Source organism: Salmo salar, chromosome ssa03 (genome assembly GCF_905237065.1).
Source record: "Salmo salar chromosome ssa03, Ssal_v3.1, whole genome shotgun sequence".
Lineage (NCBI taxonomy): Eukaryota > Metazoa > Chordata > Actinopteri > Salmoniformes > Salmonidae > Salmo > Salmo salar.
In genome coordinates, this window is record NC_059444.1 from 65,776,934 (window position 1) to 65,797,832 (window position 20,899).

Sequence of the window (20,899 nt, forward strand, 5' to 3'; positions counted from 1 at the left end):
AGGTGCAAAGAATTGTCCATCTATTAATTTGTGGTCAAACTCTCAGATGGTGTAGCAACTGGTGGCATGATGTTTAACTTTTTGAGAAGAATATTGTTTCAATGGATGCCTTTAGATAAAGAAAATGCTGTGGTGTGGCAAGTTTGGAATATTGGTATGTTTGCGAAATGTGTGTTATATATATATATATATATTTATTTATTTATTTTTTAAAACAATTTACATAAGTATTCAGATCCTTTACTCAGTACTTTTTGGAAGCACCTTTGGCAGCAATTACAGCCTCGAATCTTCTTGGGTATGTCGGAACAAGCTTGGTACACCTGTATTTGGGGAGTTTCTCCCATTCTTCAGGTCTCCAGAGATGTTCGATTGGGTTCAAGTCTGGGCTCTGGCTGGGCTACTAAAGGACATTCAGAGATTTGTTCCGAAGTCACTGCTGTGTTGTCTTGGCTGTGTGCTTAGGGTTGTTGTCCTGTTGGAAGGTAAACCTTTGCCCCAGTCTAAGGCCCTGAGCACTCTGGAGCAGGTTTTCCTTTGATCCTGACAAGTCTCCCAGTCCCTGCCACTGAAAAACATCCCCACCACATGATGCTGCCACCACCATGCTTCACCGTAGGGATGGTGCCAGGATTCCTCCAGATGTGAAGCTTGGCATTCAGGCCAAAGAGTTTCATCAGACCAGAGAATCTTTAGGTGCCTTTTGGCAAACTCCAAGCTGTCTGTCATGTGCCTTTTACTGAGCCTTCCGTCTGGCCACTCCACCACGAAGGCCTGATTTGTTGTGCTGCAGAGATAGTTGTCCTTCTGGAACTTTCTCCCATCTCCACAGAGGAACTCTGGAGCTCTGTCAGTGACCATCGGGTTCTTCGTCATCTCCCTGACCAAGGCCCTAATCCCCCGATTGCTCAGTTTGCCCGGGCGGCCGGCTCTAGGAAAAGTCTTGGTGGTTTCAAACCTCTTCCATTTAAGAAAGATGGAGGCCACTGTGTTCTTCGGGACCTTCAATGCTGCAGACATTTTCTGGTACCCTAACCCAGATCTGTACCTCGATACAATCCTGTCTTGGAGCTCTATGGACAATTCCTTTGATCTCATGGCTTGGTTTTTGCTCTGACAGAAATGTACCTTTCCAAATCATGTCCAATCAATTGAATTTACCACAGGTGGATTCCAATCAAGTTGTAGAAGCATCTCAAGGATGGGATGATCAATGGAAACAGGATGCACCGGAGTTCAATTTCGAGTCACATAGAAAAGGGTCTTAATACTTATGTAAATAAAGGTATTTTTGTTATTTTTAATACATTTGCAAAAATGTCAACTTGTGTTTTTTGTCATTGTGGAGTATTGTGTGTAGATTGAAGATGACTTTATTTATTAAATTTTAGAATAAGGCTGTAATGTAACAATGTGGAAAAAGTCTAGGGGTCTGAATACTTTCCGAATTCACTGTTTATAACTATTGGACACAATTTGATGGATGCAACATGTAACCTCTGCGTGAATGTGATTTAATACGACCCAATGACATTTGTTCAGAAGAAATTCACAAAAACTACAAATTGTGTAATATTAAAATTGGGGGATTGCAGGGCAGATGTTCCATCGTCAGTTTTTCAAATTAGAAAAACGAGGGGTCTTCAATGGGTAACTGGGATGTTTATTCTACTCTTGCTAATAGCAGGACACTGGATAAATTGAGGTGAAATAAAAGGGAGGGGGTCTGAGAAGGAGTACTAGAACAAAAACTCCATTATTAGATGGGAACATCTGTAGGGCGGATGATTTGTGGATTAGGTCTCGACGGAAAAAGCGGGAGGGAGCGTGACAAAGAGAGATGAGGATGCAGGAGTTAGTTTACTGATGCGGCACCAGCGCGTCTCGTTGATTGGATATAAAGATTGTAGGTAAAGTATTGTTTAATTTAATTACTTACGAGTTATTTACCGTTGCTGTTATAGTTCGTTGAATAGGCTTGCTGTTTTGTCGGTTTAAAAAGGTAACCTTTTATATTTACATTGTAATGTATTTAGAAACGCAATTGTGTGTTTCTGCAATTACCAACAATAGGCTATGCGTAAAACCTTCACATTACGCGCAACCGGCTCACTGCTGGTATTGTGTACAGTAACGGATTCTAAATGTTTTCTAACTTGTCTTTTAGAGATGTCGACTTGTTCAAGCTATTAAAAGCCTACAGATGACAGATCTATTAAATGTACATGTTCCTCTATCGTACCGAATACTCACTACTCAGCGACAGCTTTGATACTGTATCTCCAAACCATAAGTATAATGGTTGTTTGCCTTATTTTGCAGATATTCCTCACATATCTGGATTCTGACACTCCACTCCAAACGTCTTCAAGCCTTGTCGTGATAAAGCACTTTAGGTGCACATTTTTGCAAGTAATATGTTATTTCCTGCTCTGCTGCTGCTGCTGGCGCTGTCTTCAGTGGTAGATTCAAAAGAGTGCCCTCACCACTGCCTCTGCTACGAACACTCGGATTTGGTGGACTGCCGAGCCCGCGGGTTCCTCCAAGTGCCCCATGGCCTGTCCCATGGCACCTGGCTGCTGGACCTGGGTGGCAACTTGCTGATGGAAGTGCGGAGCCGTGCCTTTGCCGGACTTTGGTCACTGCGTGTCCTGGTGCTGTCTGACAGTGGAATCCAGCTGCTGCAGCCCGAGGTAACACATGCGAAACCAATAAATGTCATATACTCATGGGGGACCTACTGTGTACATTTTTGTTCTAGCCCAACACTAGTAATGGATTGAGAAACACTGCGATAGCCTATGCATTAGTGGCATAGTTTAGCATAAGGATTTGATGGTGGATATGAAGGTTAGATGCCGATGATTACTTTTTCATGTTCATAATTTATTGTACCCTCTGCTCCCAGGCCTTCTACTCCCTCTCCTTTTTGGAGAAGCTGGACATGAGCCGTAACAAGCTGCGCCGGCTGCCGTCGGACTTCTCCCACAGTCTGTCCTCGGTCCGGGAGCTCCGGCTGGACCACAACACCCTTGAGCGGCTGGAAGTCTCCAGCCTGGAGCACCTGGAGAGCCTGGAGAAGCTGGACCTCAGCCACAACCACATCATCTTCCTGCAGCCAGGAGCCTTCCGGGGCCTGTCTCGACTGCGCCACCTCTACCTCCATGCCAACCAGCTGGGAGCTGTACGCCATGGTTCCCTGTCCATGCTGCCCGTCCTGGAGGCCCTGCAGCTGGGCCAGAACAACATCACTCACATCGACACGGAGGCTCTGGCTCCCCTGCACAGCCTCACCCTGCTGGGCCTGGAGGGAAACCAGCTGCAGCACCTTAAGTTCAAGACCTTTCTGAGCCTCCACACGGCCGGCACCCACCTGCAGCTAGCTGGCAACCCATGGAACTGCGACTGCGACCTGCACCGGGTCTTCAGCAAGCTGCTGAGTGTGCGCCACTTGCACGTTGACGACTACCACAATGTGACGTGCCACGAGCCTCTGCAGCTGGCGGGTGCCTCGCTGGCATGGGTGGACAGTCAGTTGTGCATGGCAGAGACGGCCACCGTGCTGGTCATCACCGTGACGGTGCTGGTTACCGTGTTGGCAGCTGTGGTTATGGCTGAGCACACCCGCAAGAAGAACCAACATGGCGTCAAGAGCTGGGATGCTGAGTCGCAGTCCCAGGAGAGGTGACTGTCATGGGGGAGGGACACTGAGTAAGTGTTCGATAGATGCATTTTCCCTCACCGATCTAGGATCATATTTTACACCATGCTCCCTGGTCATTTTATGTTTGAAGAAGAAAAAAAGAAAGGGGCCATTTCCCATCTGCAGCAAACTGACTGTGAGGGTTCATAACACACCTCAGGCTCAGACTGCTCCTTAACATTCAGTTGAACTTGTTGGAGGCACTCATTCTCTCTTCTACTTCATCATGGTCATAATGCATGGCCCAATCTGGTTCCAAGAGTCTGAGAAACAATATTTTAGAGTATGAGCAGTTTTGTATGATGTATCTAGGAGTCTGTGACTTGTGGAACTGGAGGAATGGAGATCATTATTTGTCGGTGTATCATTTAAGACCTACCTGAAGTGTTTGACTGCTCACAATTTATCCTGTTAATTTATTTCTTAAAACACCAGTACAGTACTTGTCTTTTTCTGTTCAACATTTTCTCTTCAATGTCTATTCCATTTCTGCACACTGTTGAGAACATGAGTGTCATGTTTCAAATGTAGGCCTATACTCCAAAGTACAGTAGTTGTTTTGTTTTCATGAATGATGATTATCTTCTAACACATGGATATGTTTGATAGGGAATTTATTGTATAAAGATGGTAATAAAGTATGATTCTTTTTTTGACTCTACCGTGTGATGTACCTGGATTAAATCTTTGCCAGATTTGAGTGTAGGGGTCTCCACTTCCCCTATTCCATGCACTGCACTAAACACTCCCTTAGATGATCAACATCTGCTTTAGTCAAGGTCAGATTATTCACCAATTAATCACCATTATTCCTGCCCACACAGATTAAAGCCGGTTTCAATCTATCTAGGTCTGCCATGTGACAAAATGTTCTCCACTTTTAGATGAAAATGTGTGTTTGGTAACATACGTTTTGCTTTTGGGTTTGGCCTCCAGCCTGGAGAGCCTGGAGAAGCCGGACCTCGGCCACAACCACATCATATTCCTGTGGGTTTGGTGATATTGAAATAGAAAGCACAGATGAAACTCTTTGAAGTACTTAATTTTAGGAAGTGCGCAGTTTTGCATTAGATTCCGATAAAGGACATGGAGGATTTCAGATTCTGACACCGGTCTTTGGCCAGAGACAAATTGCTGCAGGGTTTAAAAGGCTTAGATCCAGGTCACAGGGAGAATGATGCGGCATATGGGCCTGGCCTCCAGAGCAACATCAGCAGATTACGACTCTGATTAAAAACCAGAGGAGGAAACGAACTGCCACGGGTAGAAAACAGACAGCCACCCAGCTCAAATCCCCTGGGCAGACCTTATCTAAGAGGAGGATAATGTCCAGAAATTGAACTTGTATCAGTACTGATGCTGTTTCTGCTCAGCAGCCTTATAAATGAATCTGGATAAGGAGAGGCGATTCAGCAATGGAGATATGGGCCAGCCACCCATGTGACCAAAGCTATTATCAGATGAACCAGATAACAATGATATGACACAACAATGGCATAATAACCGTCTACTACCAGCAGGTGTGTGTATTACAACGTTTTAGTTGTCAGAACCGAGTGCAGACAGATCTATGAGATTGACGTAGGGCGTTTTAATACAAACTAGCTCTCATCCTTTTACTTAAAAACATAACACAGGACAGACAAAGGTATTATAAGTTACATAATTCAATTCCATTCGCTCATATTGCACAACAGAAAACAGATGCCATTGTCTCCGAAGAAACCTCTCTAATTTAGCCGAGAGAAAATAGTATGGGATTTTATGACAGTTACGTCTTCATAATCAACCCAGAGGATTTCCTTAGCTTCCTACCTTCAACACCCCAGTTCAACCCTAACCCTCAACCACAACCCTAAACCGAATCATAACCTTAGCTTCATGTCCACGTCCTGGTCCACAACCCAAATAATCTGTAGTAATTTAATTGAGTTACACAATACATTTTTAGATACTATAGGATGATTTGGACATAAAGTGTGCAGAAGCTAATATAGGAACCATTGACTTGCATTGGATTTGTGCCACAAATACTCAAAAGTTAGCATTTGAATCAGTGGCCAGTTAAACCAAAGCATGGATTGTTGTCATACCTTGTCCATAGACTGCTTAAAGGGTAAGGAAACCAATATGTAATTTTGGTGAACTATTCCTTTAAGTTTTCTAATGCGTGTTCCTATTTTTGTATTTTTATTAGTAACGTGTCTTTGTCAATCTTGTTAATATATCTAATGTGCTGTTTCCCACACGTTGCATGAAACTATTTAAATTACATTTTGTGGAAACTGTTGACAGATGGGGGCGCCAAATCCACCATTTGAGGTGATTGTGTCGGTCCCAAATGTACAAAGTAGAGCGTACACAGTGGTGGAAAAAGTACCGAATTGTCGTACTTGAGTAAAAGTATAAATACCTTAATAAAAAGTTACTCAAGTAAAAGGGAAAGTCACCCAGTAAAATAGTACTTGAGTAAAGTCAAAGTATTTGGTTTTAAATATACTTAAGTATCAAAAGTAAATGTAATTGCTGAAATATACTTAAGTATCAAAAGTAGAAGTAAAAGTATATATCATTTCAAATGTATTATATTAAGCAAAGCAGACTGCACCATTTTCTTGTTTTAAAAATGTACGGATAGCCAGGGGCACACTCCAACACTCAGACATTATTTACAAAAGATGCATTTGTGTTTAGTGAGTCCGCCAGACCATAGGCAGTAGGGATAACACGTGGTCAATTTCACCATTTCCCTGTCCTGCTAAGCATTCAAAATGTAATGTGTACTTTGGGTTGTCAGTGAAAATGTATGGAGTAAAAAGTACAATAGTTTCTTTAGAAATGTAGTGAAGTAAAAGTAGTCAAAAATATAAATAGTAAAGTACAGATACCCAAAAAAACTACTTAAGTAGTACTTTAAAGTATTTTTACTTAAGTACTTTACACCACTGAGCATACATAAAGGCTTCATAAGGACTACATAAATGCTTCACAAATAATCGATAACTGTATGTCATACTTTATAAATGCACTGTATGTTTATACACCATTTATAGAGTATGACATATGCTTATAGATGATTTGTTAAGCCTTTATGCAGTGCTTATGAAGCCTATATGTTAGCTTAGTGGTGTAAAGTACTTAAGTAAAAATACTTTAAAGTACTACTTAAGTAGTTTTTTGGGGTATCTGTACTTTACTATTTATATTTTTGACTACTTTTATTTCATTACATTTCTAAAGAAACTATTGGCATCTGAGCTAGCTCCCAATTGACTCCGATTCACTCCTTGAAGAAAAGCTTTGCTTGTCCCCGAATCGCCCAGAATGCACAGCGCTTCACACTGACAAGGCATGGACTATGCACACAATGGGTGATCATTCGATTTCAATTGAGTTTCCCATCTCCTCAAAAGTATCTCTGGAAGAGTCAAGGAGAGGACATACTTTCCAGTGTGTGTCTGTTGATTTAAGGTTACTTTGGTTTTGAAGATTCTGTCTCCATCTAGTGGGAAAAAGGAAAACAGTAATGTCCAGAAAATCAATAGAATCAGTGTATGGTGTATTTATGTGAGGATGGTTTGTGTTAAACATGTGAATAAACTTAGTCTTTTTTACTGTGGTGCCAAACACCAAAGATGTCATCCTAATAATGGAAGTAGATCAAGGACAGGTTGGAACACTTACAAAAAATAGTTTCCCCAAACATCTGGCCATTAAAGTGAGAATCATTTGTTAGAGCTGCAGGATCTTTGCTTGGGCGGAAGACATCGGGATTAAAGAGGTTTTTTAACTGCTTTCAACCTTACTTCTGTACTGATGTTGGTGTAGAGACAATTGATATTGTGGGCCTGGAATGGTTGGTGTGATATGTATAGGACTTTTATTTTGACACGCATTCGAAATCGTTGATAGAAGCACACGCACAATTTTGTTTTATCATTTGGGAAAAACAGCTTAATGCAAACAAATATATAATACATTTTATTTAACTGGTAAAATATATATCAAGTATTAAGATATTGTCCATAATTGTTTTCCTTATTTAATAATTTACACTTAAAGACTACAGGACAGAACTCTTATTCTGAAGGATTGTTATTCTTGCTAGTTTGACACTCGTTTGAGTGAGCAGTTTGTGAGGGAATGTTATTAGCTAGCTAGCTTTAACAACGGTCAGTAAAGTATCGATTTGATTGAAGACCAATGGAAATGCGACGAACATGTCGACCATAACTTTTCTGCCGTCACCAGTCGAATGATTGCTGTCTCGGTTCCATACCACCAGCACTGCAGCAGCGTGTTTCTCTTGCGAGGTGAGTTGAACCACTAATGTTAGCAACTAGGTTAGCTATCAAACAATCGCAATCAGACTAGGGACCTGGCTAGTGATTTGGTAAATTAGCTAGTTTAGCAACAGTGCACCCACATCTGGCTACGCGGGGCTAAAATCTGGTTTACGGCTGCTCCACTGGCACGAGCCATGAGTCTATGTAGTTAGCATCTAGCGAGCGTATTACGTCATAGTTACAGCACAATTACCATAATGGTTAGATAGCTAACATTAGTGTGTGGTTTAACGGCTAGTTCCCTATCTATCTAGTTGTCAATCACAATGGTAGCCTAAAAACTCACGCCTGCTAACGTGACTTGCTAGCTAAGGCATTTTGACATCTGGCCTTATCGTTTTTCAAGATTTTCAAAGCTATTTGACCATCAGGGTCAAATAATCACAGGGGTTATAGAGGAAGCAACAAGTAAATGTGAGTTGGTTTTTCATATTCGAACATTCAGAGGTTGAGACAGCAGGTGCAGTAGAGGTAGATGTGTAGCTAACTAAGTATACATATTTCAACTCTATGGCAAGCGTGAATGTCTGACTGAAAACTTGTGTGGCCGCACAGCCTGTTCCAGCTAATCACTTATTCTGCCTGGTGTCGAGTAGTGATGGGCATTGAGCCGGCTCATTGGCTCCGTTCATGTGAAAGAGTCGGCTCATTTGGCTCCCAAATGGCTCTTCGTTCAAAAATATTTAAACTGATATAGAACCATGAAAAAAAGTGCAAATCTCCAATGTAAAGCCAAAAGGGTAGGCTACCATAATGTGAAATGCACGTTCAATACATTTGTACCGGGACAAATTATTAGATGGCCTGCAAAACGTTTTTTTACGCACTGAAGATCAGCGTCGACCAGTTTGACGCGCTGTTTACACTGTTTACCGGTGTTATTATTGTTGTTGCCTCAGCCCCTTCTTTGGAGGACGGAGGCTACCATCCAACGTCATTGTGCATTAACGCCGCATGTCCTAAAAGTATAGAAGTATAAAGAGGGATTCCTGCAGATGCAGGAACGCCCCGAATTGCAGTCTGCAATTTCACCCTTCTCAACTGAATTGGGTTAGTTAAGCAATAAGGCACGAGGGGGTGTGGTATATGGCCAATATACCACAGCTAAGGGCTGTTCTTATGCATGACACATCGCAGAGTACCTGGAAACAGCCCTTAGCCATGGTATATTGGCCATGTACCACAAACCCCTGAGGTGCCTTATTGCTATTATAAACTGGTTACCAATGTAATTAGAGCAGTAAAAATAAATGTTTTGTCATACCCGTGGTATATGGTCTGATATACCACGGCTGTCAGCCAATCAGCATTCAGGGCTCGACCCACCCATTTTATAAATTAGCATTAATACTGCCTGTAAAAGTGGAGTGGGCTAGTGTTGTGGATTCACATCCTGCCTGTTATCTTTCTCAAGGCTTAGATTTGTGTCGATTTGGCAAAAAATATAAACCTATCCTTGCCTCAAATCTCTATATTTTATTTTCCGGCCATGACATAAGTGCTTCATATTTATTTGGCTCACAGATAACCCTATTCAGGCTGATCCTCTGCACTTGGCCTACTTTTTCTATTGTCAGTGCCTATGAACAGGTGGATTATCTAAATGCTGTATTATACTTACGTGGGGTGGGTCTACCTAGCATCTAATCTCTATCAAGCTTGAGCTATGTGTAAATGGGAGACCTGAGAACAGTTGGCCTGCTCCTTGGACAGGAATTAGGATCTAAAATGTATTTTAGATAAAGTTTAGAGATTAAGATATTTATGTAATCTGTTTACATGTTGTAACAAATGTATCTCTTTATCTCTCTTTTATCCTCACTACCCCTCTCCTTTCACTTTTTCACAATGAGAGCAGCCCCACTGAAATGGAAACACCCAGGACCTTGTTAAACAGGAAATAGACCAGGTATGCTATGCACAAACGCCTCTCGTAATCTCACGATTACACACTCCTTTTGGTTGAAGTCGTACTGTTCTTATGGTCTATGTTACTGCTGTCATCATCATGTTGCTGTGACCGTGCTGTGAATGCCTTTTCTTCAATCATGAAAGTCTAGTTAGTTTGTTTTCCTCTCGTTTTTCATCTTCTTTCAACTCCTCCACTTTCTTTGAATCATGGCTTGAGTTCGTTTAGCTCATCCATGTTCAGTTCATATCTCACTTCAAAGTGGACAAGATTATAGGTAGTTGAAATACAATCTGAATCTTGACATAGAAGTGTCAATCTCTTTGAATCCTAATGTTTCATTACCGGGGCTGAAACTTGTAACTAGAGGTCGACCGATTAATCGGAATGGCCGATTTAATTAGGGCCGATTTCAAGTTTCCATAACAATTGGAAATCTGTATTTTTGGACGCCGATTTGGCCGTAAAAAAAATAAATGTACACCTTTATTTAACTAGGCAAGTCAGTTAAGAACACATTCTTATTTTCAATGACGGCCTAGGAACTGCCTTGTTCAGGGGCAGAATGACAGATTTTTACCTTGTCAGCTCGGGGATTCAATCTTGCAACCTTACGGTTAACTAGTCCAACGCTCTAAGTTGCTAGCTAGCGTTACTCTTATCCTATAAAAAATAATCAATCAATCATAATCACTAGTTAACTACACATGGTTGATGATATTACTAGTTTATCTAGCCTGTCCTGCGTTGCATATAATCGCTTTGATTTTAAGAAAGGCATTGATGTTTATGGTTATGTACACGTTGGAGCAACGTGTACCTATGTCAGAAGAATTTTCTATCCCAATGATAATAATTAACAATCAATAAGCCCTGACTAATCCCCAAGGTTTGTAAGACACTGGGTTAAGAATAATTAGGCAAGGACTCAGCTTTCTGCAAAAGGTCTGTACAGTTTATTCAGAGAACGTTCTGAAGTCCAGTACACAAAGACATTCATTTTATGCTCACTCCCCACTTACGCACATACCTCCACACAAACAGTAGATGTCTTACACACATACCTCCACACGAACAGTAGGTGAGTTGTATCCCTCCCCGGAGTTCTCACCACTGTTAATCACTACCCAGCGCTGTCTGTTCCTTTCCCCCGAGATTAGAGTGACCTTGAGAGTTACTCCCTTTCTTCTCTAAGTTTCTCAAAGTTCCTCGCTAGGTCGGGTCAAACCCAGTCTAATGGTTCTCGCTATTTTCTTAGGCCCACTAATACACACACATTTCTCCTCCTCCCGGGTCTCTACTAGACCTTATGGGACTTACGTTCAGTACTTTAATTATTCATTATACATGCTACTTAACTACTAATTACTAATCAGTTATGTTTCAGGGTTGGATTCTTTAATCATTTACCTTTAAACATATTATTCCCTTATCAACCTAACCATAAACATCAATGCCTTTCTTAAAATCAATACACAAGTATATATTTTAAACCTGCATATTTAGTTAATATTGCCTGCTAACATGAATTTCTTTTAACTAGGGAAAATGTGTCACTTCTCTTGCAACAGAGTCAGGGTATATGCAGCAGTTTGGGCCGCCTGGCTCGTTGCGAACTGTGAAGACTATTTCTTCCTAACAAAGACAGCCGACTTCGCCAAACAGGGGATGATTTAACAAAATCGCATTTGCTAAAAAGCACAATCGTTGCACGACTGTACCTAACCATAAACATCAATGCCTTTCTTAAAATCAATACACAGAAGTATATATTTTTAAACCTGCATATTTATGCCAGAGTTTTACGTAATTATGACATAACATTGAAGGTTGTGCAATGTAACAGGAATATTTAGACTTAGGGTTGCCACCCGTGAGATAAAATACGGAACGGTTCCGTATTTCACTGAAAGAATAAGCGTTTTGTTTTCGAGATGATAGTTTCCGGATTCGACCATATTAATGACCTAAGGCTCGTATTTCTGTGTGTTTATTATATTATAATTAAGTCTATGATTTGATAGAGCAGTCTGACTGAGCGGTGGTAGGCACCAGCAGGCTCGTAAACATTCATTCAACCAGCACTTTCGTGCGTTTTGCCAGCAGCTCTTCGCTGTGCTTCAAGCATTGCGCTGTTTATGACTTCAAGACTATCAACTCCCAAGATTAGGCTGGTGTAACCGATGTGAAATGGCTAGCTACAGTGAGGGAAAAAAGTATTTGATCCCCTGCTGATTTTGTATGTTTGCCAACTGACAAAGAAATGATCAGTCTATAATTTTAATGGTAGGTTTATTTGAACAGTGAGAGACAGAATAACAACAAAAGAATCCAGAAAAACGCATATCAAAAATGTTATAAATTGATTAGCATTTTAATGAGGGAAATAAGTATTTGACCCCCTCTCAATCAGAAAGATTTCTGGCTCCCAGGTGTCTTTTATACAGGTAACGAGCTGAGATTAGGAGCACACTCTTAAAGGGAGTGCTCCTAATCTCATCTTGTTACCTGTATAAAAGACACCTGTCCACAGAAGCAATCAATCAATCAGATTCCAAACTCTCCACCATGGCCAAGACCAAAGAGCTCTTCAAGGATGTCAGGGACAAGATTGTTGACCTACACAAGGCTGGAATGGACTACAAGACCATCGCCAAGCAGCTTGGTGAGAAGGTGACAACATTTGGTGCGATTATTCGCAAATGGAAGAAACACAAAAGAACTGTCAATCTCCCTCGGCCTGGGGCTCCATGCAAGATCTCACCTCGTGGAATTGCAATGATCATGAGAACGGTGAGGAATCAGCCCAGAACTACACGGGAGGATCTTGTCAATGATCTCAAGGCAGCTGGGACCAAAGTCACCAAGAAAATAATTGGTAACACACTACGCCGTGAAGGACTGAAATCCTGCAGCGCCCGCAAGGTCCCCCTGCTCAAGAATACATATACATGCCCGTCTGAAGTTTGCCAATGAACATCTGAATGATTCAGACGACAACTGGGTGAAAGTGTTGTGGTCAGATGAGACCAAAATGGAGCTCTTTGGCATCAACTCAACTCGCCACCGTCAAACATGGAGGTGGAAACATTATGCTTTGGGGGTGTTTTTCTGCTAAAGGGACAGGACAACTTCACCGCATCAAAGGGACGATGGACGGGCCATGTACCGTCAAATCTTGGGTGAGAACCTCCTTCCCTCAGCCAGGGCATTGAAAATGGGTCATGGATGGGTATTCCAGCATGACAATGACCCAAAACACATGGCCAAGGCAACAAAGGAGTGGCTCAAGAAGAAGCACATTAAGGTCCTGGAGTGGCCTAGCCAGTCTCCAGACCTTAATCCCATAGAAAATCTGTGGAGGGAGCTGAAGATTGGAGTTGCCAAACGTCAGCCTCGAAACCTTAATGACTTGGAGAAGATCTGCAAAGAGGAGTGGGACAAAATCCCTCCTGAGATGTGTGCAAACCTGGTGGCCAACTACAAGAAACGTCTGACCTCTGTGATTGCCGACAAGGGTTTTGCCACCAATACTAAGTCATGTTTTGCAGAGGGGTCAAATACTTATTTCCCTCATTAAAATGCAAATCAATTTATAACATTTTTGACATGCGTTTTTCTGGATTTTTTGTTGTTATTCTGTCTCTCACTGTTCAAATAAACCTACCATTAAAATGATAGACTGATCATTTCTTTGTCAGTGGTCAAACATACAAAATCAGCAGAGGATCAAATACTTTTTTCCCTCACTGTAGTTAGCAGGGTGCGCGCTAATAGCGTTTCAAACGTCACTCGCTCTGAGACTTGGAGTAGTTGTTCCCCTTGCTCTGCATGGGTAAAGCTGCTTCGAGGGTGGCTGTTGTCGATGTGTTCCTGGTTCGAGCCCAGGTAGGAGCGAGGAGAGGGACGGAAGCTATACTGTTACACTGGCAATACTAAAGTGCCTATAAGAACATCCAATAGTCAAAGGTATATGAAATACAAATCGTATAGAGAAAAATAGTCCTATAATTCCTATAATAACTACAACCTAAAACTTCTTACCTGGGAATATTGAAGACTCATGTTAAAAGGAACCACCAGCTTTCATATGTTCTCATGTTCTGAGCAAGGAACTTAAACGTTAGCTTTCTTACATGGCACATATTGCACTTTTACTTTCTTCTCCAACACTTTGTTTTTGCATTATTTAAACCAAATTGAACATGTTTCATTATTTATTTGAGGCTAAATTGATTTTATTGATGTATTATATTAAGTTAAAATAAGTGTTCATTCAGTATTGTTGTAATTGTCGTTATTACAAATAAATATTTTTTTAAAATCAGCCGATTAATCGTCACCAGCTTTTTGGGGGGGTCCTCCAATAATCGGTATCGGCGTTGAAAAATCATAATCGGTCGACCTCTACTTGTAACAGTTTGATTGATATATTGCACTGTACACCTTGTTCTGTGTTTGCACCATAATATCATTAATGCTAAGAATATGAACCCACTTACTGAATTATGTTTTATGTATGTACACTTATGTACAACTTGGTACGTAAACACAAACACAGCATGTACTGGACTAGTTTTGGTTTGCTAATGCCATGTAAATCATCAGTGTGTTGGTTGTAGATATGATTGACAGTTCTGTCAGTAGTGGAACTGGACCACCTGGCAGGGATTACGCACATGTGTAATTAAGACGTTGGGCAGACTTCGTGGCATTGTGACTCAGTGACGTCATCAGAGACAGCAAGTCCTCCGCTACTCCCAACAGGGACCTAGGAGGAAGGGCTTTAGTCTGCCATGCTGTCTACATGCTGCCCCAATGGTATCATGTATCACAACAAATAGTGAACACTAAAACCTGATTTGAATTATTTCTCGACTGTGACGGAAAATAAGTGCGGATCACGTGGTGGTGGCGCTGGACATTTTCTGTCTGAACATGAGGGATGCAGAGAGGCCGGGCTATGATGTCATTGCTTTGGCAGGGGAAATGATTAAGGCGTTGAATATCACACTGTGCTCTTCAAATTCAGTCCAGCTTGTTCTCAGTGCCGACTGTAATGAATCGTTGAAAGAACTGTAACTCATTGTGCAACATGGTGATACAATCTGTTAGTGCTCAGTACATGCTACAGGCGTGGTGTGCTGTCATTCTAAGGGAAAGTAAAAGTCCCTCTCCAACAGCACATGACCAAAATCATTTATAATAAGCAAAACGGGTCTCTGAAAGTACAGGGTTAAAGTGTGTCTATAGGATATCTGGCTATGTTGTTGTTTTGAATAATTCTGGGTTTGTTTAACATTTCTGTCAGCTGTTTTGTCTCAGTAGGACTTCTACTCTGGGTGACTGACTGTTTCCCAACTGGTTGTCAAGTCAACATGGTTTACCTGGACAACAGTCCAGTGTCTTATCATTCTTATGGCTCTTCTAGCGATTGTTCCGTTGTCTTCTGTTATCGTGTATCATTGTATCTATCACAAGTTCACAACAACCCTTCAGGTTACCATGTCACTTTCACTAGAGCTTCCTGGACAGTCCCTGCAGCATCTTTTGGCTTAGTTAAATATTAGCGAAACTATTTCCATTTAATTATGGACAGTGTTGATGGTTTTGGTAGAACTGAATTATCATACATGTATTTGATTAAAGCACTCTGTGTAATAGCTTTCTGGGAAATGACAGGTGAGTCACTCTTAACACTCGTCAGCAGCTGACTTGTCACACTTTTGGTTCTTAAGAAATGAGTCATTTTGTAAAAGATGGATAACTCATTTTCTGCTCGCTACTAATAAGCAGCACCCTTTCAGCACATAGCCTAGGCCTATATCTATCTATGGCAAGAGGTGGACAAGGGCAGTGGGGCAAGTTTGGCGAAAGGGGATGGGTTGCCAATGGAAACTGACATAGTATATTATGAACCTGTTTTTAGAAAGAGCCCAGTTTGAAAATAACCCGTTTTCTTGAAGGATTGAAAAGCCTCGGGGAAGGTCACCAGTCAGGACCAGTGGAGTTCAAAGGTTGTGTGAACTCAGGCTTTCCATGCAATGCTTCTCTTGTGACCTCTCCTTCAGCTTGAAAAGTGTGGAGTGGTGGCGCTCCCTTGTCCTGACAGCATAATATGTCTTTGTATGTACTCCAACAGTTGTAGCTAGATTGTGTAAGGGTGGAAGCCTCTGGAACATGGCTCGAGTGGCAGGAAGCTATTGGTGTGATTTTGGTTCACAGAGGGCAGCTGTGTTAATCTGCCCATCGGGCTCAGGTTACTGCCATGTTGACTTAAAGGTCCTGCACAATCATCCTATTTCCCAAGTAAAAATAGCCTTTTAATGACCAAAACATGCTCAGAATTTAATACATTTTACCTCTCATCTATAACGATCAGTAAGCCTGAAACAACTGGCTGAGTGGGCAGGGAGTTTATATTCATGTGCTCTCCTTGACTGACAGCTCTTTCAAACATCCCTGTGTACATTGCCAGGTAACAAGGTAAATTGGCCACAAGTTATTGGTGACCAGGTAAACAATGGACCACATGTAATTCTGAGCCTAAACAGTATGCATCAACCCATTTTCTCAGCAAAATGCTCTCATGGTCGACAGAGCTGATCATGGACTGTTGAATATCAGCAGCAATACACAATTGCATTGCACTTTTTAGTGAACCCTTTCAATGTTTGTATTTTGGAATTTTTGTGTGCCTGAAATTCTCTATATTTGAAATGTATAACGATGACTGGCTTCACAGCATATCCCCCTTATTACAGCATATCCCCCTTATTACAGCATATCCCCCTTATTACAGCATATCCCCCTTCTTTTTCTTGATAAAGCTGATTTTTGCATCACAGCATTCCTGCTACGGTGGTTGCCTGGGAAGCAGTGCAGACAGAGTAGATGTTGGAATTTCTCAAATGTCTTCTTACAGCTTGATGAGTGAAAAGATAAAAGGAGATGGAAATTGAAATAATAATCCCCCCCCTTTAATCATCATGATTAGCCCCAATGACACAAGCTACATTAACTGTAAGGCAACAACCCTCACAATAGAATTCCGAAAATATGATTTTCAGAGGTAAATTACAAATACTATAGAACAAAAACCATATAGTGACTATCAGATGTTACAGAAAATGTACAGTCAAAACAGCCACAGTTACAGCCACCGTGTCAGACTCCTCAACCTCTTATGTACATTATGGTCAGAGCTTGCAACATCCACTGATCCACTGTCAATGATGGTACAGCAGCCGTCTTCAGGATTAGCTTCCTGGCAAGACCCATCCAATGTTCTCCCCAATTGATAAAGCAACTTCGCTCTAAATTTGCACTGCACACGCGTGACATGATGGTAATTTTCGGTGCAGCCTGTCCCCCTGAAATGAAAAGCAGCCACTGCTGTCAGATGTCTTCATTCATCGGATAATAGTGTAACGTTAAATTAACACTGGTATCCAGCCACAACACAGGGTGCTTTTTCCAGCATGCTGGTTACCGTAGTAGTTTGCTTGATAAAAGTCAGTTATGTACCGTTCTGCTTGAGCCATCTTAGGCTTTGTAAACAAAGCCATATGATGTGCTCATGTGATGACTGTTCAGGTTTTATATATTTAAATTAGTTAAGATTATAAGACTACCATTGGTGTATGACATTTCCAGCTTTACGTGACGTTGCATAAAGCTGGTAGTAAATCCTGTCCTGGATCCAAGCGTTTGACGTGAGGGGGGGGACCCGTAACTTTATGATCAACTTTGTCAACGTACCAGCTAGTCATTTTTCATTATTGGGTCAACCTACTATTAACTGGTTTCATTTAAATATCATCACATTTCACTGTTCGCGACCGTTTAAATTGCATTCAAATAGCCATCGATAAAATGCAATTGTGTCTGTAGCTTATGCCTGCCCATACCATAACCCCACGGCCACCGTGGGGCACTCTGTTCACAACGTTGACATCAGCATACCGCTCGCCCACACGCCATGCAGCCCGGTACAGTTGAAACCGGGATTCATCTGTGAAGAGCACACTTCTCCAGCGTGCCAGTGGATATCGAAGGTGAGTAATTCCCAGCTGAAGTGGGTTTACGACACCAAACTGCAGTCAGATTAAGACCCCCGTGAGGACAACGAGCATGCAGATGAGCTTCCATGAGACAGTTTCTGACCGTTTGTGCCCAAATTCTTTGGTTGTGCAAACCCACAGTTTCATCAGCTGTCCGGGTGGCTGATCTCAGACGATCTTGCAGGTGAAGAAGCCTGATGTGGAGGTCCTGGGCTGGTGTGGTTACACGTGGTCTGCGGTTGTGAGGCTGGTTGGACCAACTGCCAAATTCTCTAAAACGACATTGGAGGTGGCTTTTTGTAGAGAAATTAACAAATTCTTTGGCAACAGCTCTGGTGGACATTCCAGCAGTCAGTATGCCAAGTGCACGCTCCCTCAACTTGAGACATCTGTGGCATTGTGTTCTGTGACAACCGCACTTTTTTTGTAGCCTTTTATTGTTCCCAGCACAAGGTGCACCTGTGTAAGGATCATGCTGTTTAATCAACTTCTTGATATGCCACACCTGTCAGGTGGATGAATTATCTTGGCAAAGGAGAAATGCTGACTAACAGGGATTTGAGAGAAATAAACTTTTTGTGTGTATGGAACATTTCTGGGATCTTTTATTTCAGCTCATGAAACATGGGACCAACACTTTACATGTTGCGTTTTGTATTTTTGTTCAGTGTATATATAAAACACAGGAAAATCACCTTTTTGACTGCACTGGGCATTTAACCATGGGGTGAGGCACTAAACAAGACGACAATGGATGGCAGTGTAACACTATGCAAAGCGTTGTATTACAGTAGATTGCGCAGAAGCAAAATTAACTGCTGCACCAAATTCTGTAAAACACAGCTATTTAGCTATGCTGCTGTTTTACCTGCTGAGAAAACTGCAAATAATTTTAACAATGAATGCATTATGAGTAAAGATCACCACATGACTATGCAAAAATGGCATGTGGATACAGACTGCATTCCATCAAGCCACATTGATATTTAGTGTAGGAGACCATATCGGTACACACTACTAAGTGACAGATTAGCTGGAGGTTTGCAAGAGCACCTTTGTGGCCCATCAGTAGCAAGTTGAGCTCTCATTCCAAGGCTATGTCTGTTTTAGGCTGCTCCTCTGAATCCGTTAGCATGTGATTTTTGTACATTTATCTGCATTGGGTGGTGTTTATGTAAGGCGTTGCCATGGCAAGGAGCTGGTCCTCCCCGGTATTTGCTGGGCCCAGTGTTTCATCTGCGGTCCTGCCTGTTATGGTGGGTTGCCATGGGAACGGGCTGGTCCTTCTGCAGCAAGACCCATTAACCTATTGGATTAGGGCTCATACACTCTTTCAGGCTACTGAACTGGAGGGGAGCCCTGGGAATGTGTCAGGCAGGTGATGTAAGGCAGCCAGCAGGAAGCAGTTGGGGATACAAGTAAATGAGGGATGTTCTAGCCAGTTTAGTAAATCACTTGTGAGATAGTTCTAGGCATTTTTGATGAATGTGTTATTTTGTTAATCTCTCAGGTCTGTCTGTCAGCCACCCTCCGTCACCCCTGCGATCATGGAGGCCCAAGCAGGGGAGGAGCCAGGCCCAAGTGGTTCGGCTCCTGCATCGTCTGACTCTGCCCCCAGCCCACATAGCGAGGCAGTGACCAATGAGCTGCAAGGGCTGTCGCTGCTGCCAGCCCCCAACCTGCTGCCCCTGAGAGACCGGAAAAACGGTGAGTGCCTGTTCTGATTCCAGGCAACTGCCATCAAGCCCACTGATGAGATTAAAACCCTGGTGGACTGACGCTATGTGGTGCGAAGACCATCCACTTCCATCAGAAAGCTACTGGTATGAACTGTAGAAAATGAAAACTATGAAGCATGGACAGGTTACTCAGTCTGAGGCTCTGTGTTGTGTAAACACTTCTATAATGCAGGTAGAACTGTAGAACCGTTACAGTTTGCTCTCATACTTTCTCTCACTTGGTACAGTACCCACAGTGGTCTCTGGTCAAGGAGGGAGAGTTGTATGGCAAAGTTGTTAGAATTCCAGCTGAAAGGGCTCAATGAGGGGGGGGGCGAGTAGTATCTTACCCATGTGCACTCCGGGTCAAAGGGTACCTGGAATGCAGTTTGCGAAAGTGCACTTGAGGAGTAGAAGCTGGTGTGCAGGAATAAAACCCAGCTGAACTTGAGCTTCTCTCATTAAGTCATGAGGAGGAAGAGCTTGTGTATGAAATTATTTTTACAGACATGAGGAAAATAGGAACGTGTGTGTGTGTGTGTGTGTGTGTGTGTGCGTGTGTGTGTGTGTGGAGGCGATAAAGTCTAAACATGGGGGCTACTCTCTCCTTTTCAAATCAAAGTTTATTTGTCACGTGCGCCGAATACAACCGGTGTAGACCTTACAGTGAAATGCTTACTTACAGGCCCTAACCAACAGTGCAATTTATGTAAAAAAGAGGTATTAGGTGAACAATAGATAAGTAAGGAAGTAAAAAAACAACAGTAACAAGACAGTGAATAATAACAGTAGCAAGGCTATAACAGTAGCGAGGCTATATACAGACACCGGTTAGTCAGGCTGATTGAGGTAGTATGTATATGTAGATATGGTTAAAGTGACTATGCATATATGATGAACAGCGAGTAGCAGTAGCGTAAAAGAGGGGTTGTCTTGTGGCTTGGGGGTAAAAGCTGTTGAGAAGCCTTTTGGTTCACGGATTACAATTCTGAGCAACAAACACAGTCAGCAGCACTGGAAACATTGAAAAGCACTTTGTTCCACCAATCCACACCAGCATCCTCAACCACAAGCATCTCAGCGAGGGGAAGCTGTGAGACAAGCAAATCTTAAAAAGAGCAGCATGATCTCATGAGCAATAAAAGTCTGAGTTAATCGTG

At 42.1% G+C, this 20,899-nt stretch overlaps 2 protein-coding genes across 7 annotated transcripts in view; both read left to right on the plus strand.

Annotated features, from left to right (window-relative positions):
* The first annotated feature begins 1,771 nt into the window (after positions 1 to 1,771).
* On the plus strand, positions 1,772 to 4,344 carry LOC106601293 (reticulon-4 receptor-like 2). 2 transcript variants are annotated; one of them, XM_014193397.2, is made up of 3 exons: positions 1,772 to 1,910; positions 2,323 to 2,693; positions 2,909 to 4,344. In XM_014193397.2, the coding sequence occupies exons 2-3, from the start codon at positions 2,418 to 2,420 to the stop codon at positions 3,686 to 3,688; spliced, it is 1,056 nt and encodes a 351-aa protein (XP_014048872.1). In that variant the 5' UTR covers positions 1,772 to 1,910; positions 2,323 to 2,417; the 3' UTR covers positions 3,689 to 4,344. The 2 variants fall into 2 exon arrangements, with proteins under 2 accessions (XP_014048872.1, XP_014048873.1); XM_014193398.2 differs by having other exon boundaries at positions 1,772 to 1,906.
* Positions 4,345 to 7,797: 3,453 nt separating this feature from the next.
* Positions 7,798 to 20,899, plus strand: part of LOC106601250 (myocardin-related transcription factor A) — a 51,454-nt gene continuing 38,352 nt past the window's right edge. The window contains exons 1-3 of one of the 5 annotated variants that reach the window (XM_014193309.2): positions 7,798 to 8,016; positions 9,905 to 9,958; positions 19,532 to 19,728. In XM_014193309.2, the coding sequence (XP_014048784.2) occupies positions 19,569 to 19,728 (160 nt within the window). In that variant the 5' untranslated portion in view covers positions 7,798 to 8,016; positions 9,905 to 9,958; positions 19,532 to 19,568. Of the gene's footprint in view, positions 8,017 to 8,243; positions 8,464 to 9,904; positions 9,959 to 19,531; positions 19,729 to 20,899 lie in introns of those variants that run through there. The other 4 variants (XM_014193308.2, XM_045715134.1, XM_014193310.2 and 1 more) reach the window with 4 other exon arrangements.